Below are 10,519 nucleotides of genomic sequence, written 5' to 3'. Positions count from 1 at the left end.
AAAAAAAAAAAAAAAAAAAAAAAAAAAAAAAAAAACAACCTAATGCAATATAAATGCTATGCAAATAGTTATTACACTGTATTGTTTTAAAATTTGTATTATTTTCTATTGTTGTATTGTTATTTTTTAGTTTTTTGTTTTCAAATATTTTCAATCCACAGATGGTTGAATCCATGGATATGGAAGGCAATGTACACACATGTATTTATGTGTCTATATAACCACATGGAATATCTTTTAACAAAATTAATTTTTTTCTCCCAATCAATGCATATTTGCAAAATAACAAAATTAATTTTAAAGTAAATTATGCATTTAACAAATTTGAAACATATAATACATGTAGCTTTATGAGCTTATTTTTATATTGATGGAAGTGTTACTATGGAAGAATGTTTCTGTTTTCCCCGTTATCCTCAAGGAGAACAGGAGTGCAATAAACAGAATGGTTGATATGGGAAAGGCCGGTGGCTAGAAGGCTAATTGAAACTCTTGAGAAATAACAGAAAATCACAGAAAAATCCTAATATGAGTAGCATATAATTTTTTTATTTTTCATTTTTTCATTTTTTTTTTTTTTTGAGATAGAATCTCCCACTGTCACCAAGGCTGGAGTGCAGTGGCATGATCTCAGCTCACTGCAGCCTCTGCCTCCTGGGTTCAAGCGATTCTCCTGCCTCAGCTGCCTGAGTAACTAGGATTGCAGGCTTGCGCCATCACACCCAGCTATTTTTTTGTTTGAGATGAAGTTTCGCTCTTCTTGCCCAGGCTGGAGTACAATGGCATGATCTTAGCTCACTGTGACCTCTGCCTCCTGGGTTCAAGCAATTCTCCAGTCTCAGCCTCTTGAGTAGCTGGGATGACAGGCATGTGCCACCATGCCTGGCTAATTTTTTGTATCTTTAGTAGAGACGGTTTCTCCATGTTGGTCAGGCTGGTCTCGAACTCCTGACCTCAAGTGATCCGCCTGCCTCAGCCTTCCAAAGTGCTGGGATTACAGGCATAAGCCACTGCGCCCAGTCCAGAATTCTTAATATAGAATCGATAGTGAATCTATAGCCCTACATTATTCCTGGGACCCATAGGAATAACTTCTAGCTTCAATGAACGTAATCAGAATTTTTAAATCAGAACATCTAGAGAAGCCATTTAAAATTCAGATATATGTTTTTTATCAATGTGAAACAAAAATTATTTTATTAAATTTGTTGAGGAGTTTTTGTTGTGTTTTTTTTGGTGCTCTAGACATCCAGAAGTCTTTTTCTGACCTGTCTTGAATTTACCCCGCTTTGATGTGATAATAGAGGATATTATTATAAATGTCAATATAGTTGTGCTGCACTTCACATAATAAGAACAAGTGAACAACCTGACATCAGTAGACACTTAAGTGAATTTTTAAATGTGCATTTACTAATTCATTCATTGTCTTACCCAGACCCCTTCATAACAAAGGTAAGCATTTATAAAATGATTGACTGAAGTAAAGATAACAATATACTCAAGCAAAAACTAGCTCATATGAGTTTCAGTACCAAATCATTAATCTTAACTTCAATATCAGAATGTTTCAACCAGCTAAACCCAGCATTTCCTCCTTCCCATTACCACCAATCAAGCCTAGGATGGCTATACTTGTTTTGCCTGTTCTTAGGTGCATTCAGTAAAAAAGCATTGTAAGCTAGGACTCTGTTGGCTTTGGTTTCTTTTCCTTTTTCCTCTTTCTTTCTTTTTATTATCTTCTATTCCCTCCTCCCAGGGTCATCACACTGAAACGGTGTTCAACCGGGTTTTGCCTGGGCCTATTGCACCAGAGAGCAGCAAGAAGCGGGCCCGTAGAATGCGACCAGACCTTTCTAAGATGATGGCCCTCATGCAGGGTGGAAGCACTGGGTCTCTATCTCTGCACAACACGTTCCAACACAGCAGTAGTGGCCTACAGTCTGTGTCATCTTTGGGTCACAGCAGTGCCACTTCTGCATCTTTGCCTTTTATGCCATTTGTGATGGGTGGTGCAGCATCATCCCCTCATGTAGACTCCAGCACCATGCTTCATCACCACCACCACCACCCCCACCCTCACCATCACCACCATCACCATCCAGGCCTGAGAGCCCCTGGCTACCCCTCTTCACCAGCGACTACCGCCTCTGGTACTACCTTGCGGTTGCCATCACTGCAACCTGAGGAGGATGACGATGAGGATGAAGAAGATGATGATGATTTATCTCAGGGCTATGATAGCTCAGAAAGGGACTTCTCACTCATTGATGATCCTATGATGCCAGCCAACTCAGACTCCAGTGAAGATGCTGATGACTGAAGCCCCAGCATGGACCCCATTGCTTGGGCCGCTGCTGTATTTTCATTTACTCTGGCCCTTGGACTATGGAAACGTGGGAGGGGCAGGGGAGATGTGGGGAAGTCCAGGACTCCAGGAGGTGAAAAGGAAAAAAAAATGTACCTGATTGCTCCCACTTATGAGAGGATTGGGTGGGCAGGGGAACTCCTAAAATAATACATGACCACTTCCTCATTTCTGGGGAAGGAAAGGAGACCAGAGCAGCTGGTGCGCTCACCCCTCCCTAGTCACCTCCATTAACCACAGACTATGTAGCGCTGGCCCTAGCCTCTGGCAGAGCCTGTTCCTGGCCGAACTGTGGATACAGCTGGAGGGTCAGGAACTGTTACCTTCCTTCCCCTTGGCATTAATAAATTTAAGTTAATCCTTTTCCACTCTTCCTTTGTTCTATATTTGCTCAAACCCAATGCGAGTACTGATTTTGGGAGGTGGGTAATTGCAGCACCACTTTCCTGAAGTTCAGTACTATTAGTACTATATTACCTTGGATAGGGCAGATTAAGTCATTTGTACTTCTCTAAAGGGTATATATGTAAATGTAGACTGTCCAGCTGGCTAAAGGAAAGGGAATTATTTAAGGTAAAAGGCGGACAAACTTCCGGATTCAAACTCCCAAGTTTTTAGAAGAAACAGGAAGCAAGGATTTCATCAGGAACCATGTACATTTTGTTTCTAATTTACTGAAGTAACGGTTCTTTGGGGGAAGGCATAGAATAGTGTTACTTTTCATGAACTGCAGCAGGGTAACTGGCTGACTGGAAGGATGCTGCCATGACGTGTGCTCAAGGGATTGGGGTTGTGGGAAGGAACTAAAGGTTTGTGAAGCTCCTCAAGTCATTTGTTTCCTCTGACTTCTCCTACCATCTCACTGCTCAGATAAAGCCTGGGCATATAATTTTCCTTTCGAAAGCTAGGTTCCTTCCCATAGCTTGGGTCGTAGTTTATCGCGGGGCTTGGCTTCATTTCCCTGGTATGAGATCTCTGTCCCGGTGGACCGCTTGACCCAGCATCCTGGCACCAAGATTCCTCCGGTCCTGGAGCAGTTAAAGGCTTTCGCATCCCCATCGTTTCCAGGAGGGGCGCATGCCCAGTTACACTGTAGTATTTCCACTTTTATCCCACGCTAGATCCCGCTCTTTCCGCTCCCCTTCCTTTGCTGATGGGGTGGAGCTATTACGCCCGCCCGCAGCAGCTCTAGTGGGGCTGCGCAGGCACCGCCTTCTTCGCTTCGCCTAGTGGCTGCCGCCTCGGCAAAAACTGATGTCCTGGAAACCGCGGTTGGGTTGAGAGTTAAGGGCGGAGGCAGACCGTCACGTGACGATGTCGCTTCGCGTGCCACAGTGGGGAAGTCGACAAAACCCCGCGAAAATCGACTCTTTGCATTGCACATTTTGTTGATTTTCCCCCGTTTTTCTTTGTCTCCGCCCCCTACCCATCCAAGAGAGGATTAAAAAAAAAAAAAAAAAAAAAACCCTAACGCTGTCGGGACCCGGAAGCGGAAAGGGCATCTTTGAGGTCGATACTTCCGGGTCACTGGGAGAGTGCGGGATTCCTGGGCCGAGAGCGGGTGGCGGAGCCGGGACCTCGCGTGATTCTCGGAACCCGAGGAGAAGCGGTGTCCGGGGCTATGGCTGTGACTCTGGACAAAGACGCTTATTATCGGCGAGTGAAGAGACTGTACAGCAATTGGCGGGTGAGGAAGATCCCGTAATTTTTCCTAGGGAGCCCCCTCAGCCATCCCATAATAACCCTGTTTCTCGGCGCCCTTTTTTCTTTTTCGGTCGGGAATTCTTGGGTTCAGTGTCTCCCCCTTTTCGTTGCTCCTGAATCGTTCACGGGAGGTGGTCACGAACGCTGCCCCGTAACAGGGAATCCCCCGCATTCACCCTGTTCTGCGGCCATCACCGTCCACCCCGCGTGCCAGCCTTGATCATGCATAACACAGCACCTCTCGCAGTCTTCCCGCCCTAGAAGAGGCAACATCCTTCCCTCCTACTTTGTGGTCACGTCTTGCTGCCCCCTCCTGCGGTGTTCTCACGCACCCACGCAGTCACTGTGTCCCTCCGGAACCACAATATTCCACCCCTGGTCCCGCCAGAATTATAACCGTCTTCGTAAAGGAGAGATGGAAGGGCAAGGAGGATGCCAATCGGACTCTTAGCCTTTATCCTTTGCGGGGCTTTTGCTGGAGTTAAAAAAAGAAATACTGCTCACGCGCAACCGCCTCCTGTTTTAGGCCCTGGTGTGGGTTAGAGAGAGAGACCTAATGCTGAAAGCCTGCAGACAAAAGTAATACCAAAACAAGACGATGCCTAAAGCCTTATTAGTTCCTTGGTTGCGTATCCGGGGCACGTGTTCAGAAAAAGAGCTGTGGCAGTTCTCAGTTTTTTAAAGATTAGGCAGTTTTGCTGCTTTAAAAACGCCCACAGTTTAAACATTTTTAGGATATTAACTTGAGCAAACATTGGGTTGCAGTCTGTGATGCAGTCTGAGTTGACTAACTTAAGTCTTGCCTCTGAATCCTGTCATCAAGGGAAGATACAGCTAATAAAGATTTTTTTTTATTAAACCTGAAAAACATTTTGAGAAAAATGATCCGTTTTCATTTCAGCTTTGTAAGTTATGGTTGAAACTGATCCTCTAGTAAAACCAAGCCATTGAAATTGGTTATTTGCTTGCCATTCATATTAAAGGTGCCTGTGCATGTTTCATCTTTTGAGGCTAAATACATTAGATAATTGAAAATAAAAAGGATTCTCAGTTACATTTTATGAAAAGCAAAAATAAGAACTCAATGCTAGATGAATGCTGAACGTTTTAATTTTTAATTTTTTTTTTTTGAGAGGGAGTTTCACCCTTGTTGCCCAGGCTGGAGTGCAATGGCGTGATCTCGGCCCACTGCAAACTCCGCCTCCCAGGTTCGAGCAATTCTTCTGCCTCAGCCTCCGGAGTAGCTGGGACTACAGGCGTGCGCCACCACGCCCAGCTAAATTTTGTATTTTTAGTAGAGACGGGGTTTCACCATGTTGACCGGGATGGTCTCGATCTCCTGACCTCGTGATCCGCCTCCTGGGCCTCCCAAAATGCAGGATTGCAGGCATGAACCACCACACCCGACCTAGTTTTTAAACTTTTTAATTAATTTCCACCAAATGATTTTTTACAGCTTGTCTTACTGTCGTATTATTTTTCAAACATGATCTATGTTAGAAGAATATTTAAAACCTTGATACTTTCTAATGATCAGTAAGTACTAAAAATCTGAAACCCTCTTTTCTACCCATAAACTCTGAAACTATACAGCTTTGATATAAAATTGTTTCTAGTCCCAGTGATTCAGATTCATCAAATAATTTCATTCTCTCTATACCATTCGTGAAAGCTAATGTGTGTCTCTAAATTCCACATGACGATTAACTGTGGCCTAAAGATATATTGCCAAACCTAATATAAAACGATAGTCTTTAAATCCATGCAAGTTATTCCCCACCCACCATTTTTTTGTTTGTTTCTCAAAAATCATTAAAATTTATTTTGGCCCTTTTAATACCTTAGTGACATCATCTTGGGAAAATGTTAGATACTGATAAGACACTGATGGTGTAAATAAAGTTATGAACCAAATCTGTGTAAAAATGTACCAGTTAACAAAATCTGTGGCTATTATGAATAAGACTTTCTGCTTTTGTGTTAATATGTCCAGAACCCACCTGTAAAGTTCTTTGTGTATGCAGTCTTCACCCTACAGTGCTTTCATTCTAATGTACTTAATCAGGGATAGTAGTTTTCTCGGATAAATCTGGTTTCTTATCCTCCTGGATATAGCAGAAACATAGTGGGATATATAGGTGTGTTTTATAACTTTTTTCTCTTTTATGCCTTTTCCTTTTTTAATAAGAAAACTGGGATTGAAATAGAATAACTTGAAGTTAATGGTAAAAATTCCAAGCCTGGCTGGGTACAGTGGCTCATGCCTGTAATAATCCCAGCACTTGAGGCCAGGAGTTCAAGACCAGCGTGGGTAAAATGATGAGACCCCCCCATCTCTATAAAAAAAGAAAAAGCAAATAATAAACAAATTAGCCAGGCATGGTGGTCTACGCCTGTAGTCCCAGTTGCTCGGGATGCTGAGGCAGAAGGATCCCTTGAACCCAAGAGTTTGAGGCTGCAGTGAGCTGTGACTGCGCCATTGCACTCCAGCCTGGATGAGACCTTGTCTCTAAAAAAAAAAAAAAAAATCCCAGGCCTTGTATCAGCTTCCATCTTTTAAAAAAAAATCCCTATTATGACTAAAATTAACTAAAGAATGATTTGGGCTCCACACTCACTTTTTAATTTCAGATACTCTTGATTATAAGCCCTTAAAAGCTGTAGTGGTTGTACTTGGTAGTTCCAGCACTCCAAATACAAGTACACAAGGTTGTAGAGAACGGATAAGCTACTAACCTTTTTCTTTCCTTTGTTTAAAATAAGAGTAGGAAAATAAAATAAGAGTAGGAGCTAACCTTACCTCTTTGCAAGTTAATTTTCAGTTGGGTACATATTTTGAGGCTACTGTAAATAAAATTATTTCTCAATTATAATTTTCATAACTTACGTCCTAAAAACAATTGCAGTTATGCACTTTTAACTGAATAGAAATTTCTAAAATATTAAGCCTTATATCTGAGTAAATCATGTCATTTTAGAGATAGGAAAATGGAGTCAGTCAAAAATCAGCAGACCTTTAATAGTGACTAGAATGTACTACTGTTTTATGACTCTTGGAGGTTTAAGTCTAGATCCAGTCTTGCCTCTTAGTTTTTAAGTTAGAGCTGCTAAGAGCAGAAAGGATTTCTGCAACTTATCAGAATATCCCAGGCGGTACTGATGGATCGTGGAAGTGGGCTGCATGTTTCTTTGTCCTCTTGTGCTTACTAGATCCTTATTCAGGAATTGCCAGCCTTTTCATGATTATGATTATTTTTAACCAAGTAGTATGATTAGTGCTGCTCATTGGGAGAAACAAAAGAGGTTATCTATCATCCCAGGTTTGCAGCTGCTTTGAGGGCTGAGGGGTACAATATCCAGGCATATCTCTTAATCATTTGAGACCTACCTGTTGGGACATCCTGCTGTGAGTGGACCTTGACTTCATTCATCTGCCTTTTATCTCAAAGAATTCCATAAAATGTCAAAAAGCATTTGTTTTCAGAAGGAATACTCACATTCATATGCTCATATTCATGTGACTCTAAACCAACTGTCCGGATTGGGATGTGGAAGACTGACCCCAAAAGAAACTATGCCTTCGAAGAAACTAATGAATTAAAGTGTCGGTGCTTCTCTTGAGTGTAGCTTTCTGGCTCTTTGCAGATTTTTATGGTGGCTTTGTTTCTTGTTCTGGGTTGTTCTCTAACGATTCAGCAGCTGTCTTCTGTGGCTCAGGAAAGACTTTTAAAAATATGTAGTAGCTTATGCCTGTAAAATCCCAACTACTTCAGAGGCTGAGGTGGAAGGATTGCATCAGGAGTTCAAGACTAGCCTGGGCAACATAGTGAAAGAAATCTCATTTCTAAAAAAAAAAAATATTAATTCAGTCTCCCATCAGTATCTGTCGATAATTGGTTCCAAGACATACCTAGATACCTAAATCAAAGAATGCTCAAGTTATTGATAAAAAGTGGCATCAGATTTGCATAGCCTATGTATATCCTCTCATTATTTTTGATCTCTAGATTACTTATAATACCTAAGACAGTGTAAGTGCTCTGTAAATAATATACTTATTTTTTAGGGGATAATGACATGGAAAAATGTTTGGCCATTTTAACTTTCAATACTCAGTTGAATCCAAAGATAGGGAAAGCCAGCTGTATAGGCATTTCCTGTTATTTCATTCAGATGGTGGATTACCTCCACTTGCACTCAGCCCTTAACAGCTCTGCAGTAGGATAGAGAAACTTCTTTTTTTTGGAGAGAGAATTTCACTCTCTGCTGAGGCTGGATTGCAGTGGCACAATCACATCTCACTTGCAGCCTCAACCTCCCCAGACTCCCAAATAACTAGGACCACAGGTGCATGCCACAACACCTGACCAGTTCTTGTTTGTATTTTTTGTGGAGACAGGGTTCCATCATATTGTCTCAGACTGGTCTCAAACTCATGGGTTTAAGCAGTCTGCCCACCTCAGCATCCCAAAATGGTAAGATTACAGGTGTGAGTCACTGCGCCTGGCCAAGAAACCTTTTAATAATGCTAAGCAGAAAGAGTTAGATGGAAATAAATGCTCAGGTAGATTGAGATTTTTATTTGTAAATGTTGCTTACTCGGCTTTTATACTCTAGTTCTCTATTTTTTTTCTTTTTCTTTTCGAGACAGTGTATCTTGCTCTGTCACCCAGGCTGGAATGCAGTGATGCATCCTCAGCTCACTGCAACCTCTGCCTCCCAGGTTCAAGCAATTCTCGTGTCTTAGCCTCCTGAGTAGCTGAGATTACAGGTGTGTGCCACCATGCCTGCTAATTTTGTATTTTTAGTAGAGACAGGGTTTCACCATATTGGCCAGACTGGTCTCTAACTCCTGGCTTCAAGCAGTACACCCACCTCAGCCTCCCAAAGTGCTGGGGTTACAGGCATGAGCCACCACACCCAGCCCTAGAGCTCTACTTTTTATTTTTACTTTTTATCCCTGTTACCAACTATAGTGCCTGGTGTATAGTACTCACTCAGTGAACAGTGGTAACTGATTATATGGGTATTTAGCTATAACCAGACTGCAAAAACATTTTCTTTTTTTTAAGACAGTATCCTTTTGGTTCAAAAGAAGATAGTTGTTCTACTGCGATATTTCTCCAATTTTTATCATCCAGATACCACCTTCACAATTTTTGCAGATTCCTTACCACCTGTATTATATTTTATTTAACTCTCACTTTTAAAATTATTTTTAATCAGTAGTAGATATACATAGTTTTTTTAAACAAAATCATAGTTCTAATAAAAGCCTTAAAATAAAATCACCTCAGAGGCAACCACTTTTGAGTTTTTTTGTTTCTTTCATATTTCTAAATAATATCTATGTATACTGCTTTCTTGATTTGTGAATTTAACCGTTATTAACTGTTATGGTAGATCTGAATTTAACTTTTTTGTATCATCACACTCATTTCAACTTCCCTACCTCCTGATACCTTAACATTTTTCTCTTGACACATTGATATGAAGAATTTTAAACACAGAAAAGTTGAGTTTTAAGTAAACCCTATATATCCACCACCTAGATCACACACTTAACATTTTGTTACACTTGCTTTATCACATATCCCTCCTTCTTAATAACTTTTCCCCATAGTTTTTAGTAAAATCAGTAGTTACTATTTGCATTCTTTATGTTCATATACATATTTTCACTGATGGGTGAAGTGATAAAGTATGATTAATTCCTTTTTTTCCTACAGTTTTTTATTTTTCCTGGCATTAATGATTTCCTCAATTTTTTTTCCTTTAAAGAAAATCTCCCTAGCCTTAATTTTATTCCAACAGGTTTTTCATAATGTTATCAATCTTTTATTCTAAATTTTTCACACTCATAGAATTTTATTCTATTTGTTTTTAAGCAATCTCACTCCCCACTTCTACCCCCCACATTATCCTGCTCCATCTGTACAGGTTGCTCTTTAAGCCTGTTGAACCTTGGGACTTTCCAGTATTGGGTTCCCTATATCCAAGAGCCTGTGCTTTGTTTTTTCTTTAGTACATTTTCTCTAAGAACTTCCCAAGAAAAGATGGGCCCAGTGCAGTGGTTCATGCCTGTAATGTCAGCACTTTGGGAGGCCGAAGTGGGCATATCACTTGAGGCCAGGAGTTCAAGACCAGCCTGGCCAACATGGTGAAACCCCCATCTCTACTAAAAATACAGAAATTAACCAGGCATGGTGGTATGCTCCTGTAATCCCAGCTACTTAGGAGGCTGAGGCATGAGAATTGCTTGAACCCAGGAGGCAGAGGCCATAGTGAGCTGAAATCGTCCCATTGCACTCCAGCCTGGGCAACAGAGTGAGACTGTGTTTCAAAAAAGAATAAATAAAAAGCTTACTACTACTTCCATCGTAACCTCATGCCAATATATATATATATATATATATATATACACATATATATATATATATATACACA

At 40.9% G+C, this 10,519-nt stretch overlaps 2 protein-coding genes across 13 annotated transcripts in view; both read left to right on the top strand.

Moving 5' to 3' along the window:
- Positions 1 to 2,736, top strand: part of CHD8 (chromodomain helicase DNA binding protein 8) — a 69,378-nt gene extending 66,642 nt beyond the window's left edge. For 8 of the 12 annotated variants that reach the window (XM_017544481.2, XM_017544480.2, XM_017544484.2 and 5 more), the window contains one exon: positions 1,760 to 2,731. In XM_017544481.2, the coding sequence (XP_017399970.1) occupies positions 1,760 to 2,323 (564 nt within the window). In that variant the 3' untranslated portion in view covers positions 2,324 to 2,731. Of the gene's footprint in view, positions 1 to 1,759 lie in introns of all 12 variants that reach the window. The other 4 variants (XM_017544483.2, XM_017544479.2, XM_017544482.2 and 1 more) reach the window with 2 other exon arrangements.
- A 274-nt stretch (positions 2,737 to 3,010) lies between these two features.
- The window catches only part of SUPT16H (SPT16 homolog, facilitates chromatin remodeling subunit), a 34,899-nt gene continuing 27,390 nt past the window's right edge, over positions 3,011 to 10,519 (top strand). Inside the window, 1 exon segment of the mRNA XM_017544457.2 lies at positions 3,011 to 4,055. Within this exon segment, the coding sequence (XP_017399946.1) occupies positions 3,990 to 4,055 (66 nt within the window). The 5' untranslated portion in view covers positions 3,011 to 3,989.

This window comes from Cebus imitator, unplaced genomic scaffold (genome assembly GCF_001604975.1).
Source record: "Cebus imitator isolate Cc_AM_T3 unplaced genomic scaffold, Cebus_imitator-1.0 Scaffold170, whole genome shotgun sequence".
Classification (NCBI taxonomy): Eukaryota; Metazoa; Chordata; class Mammalia; order Primates; family Cebidae; genus Cebus; species Cebus imitator.
This window is presented reverse-complemented; position numbering and strand designations above follow the sequence as displayed.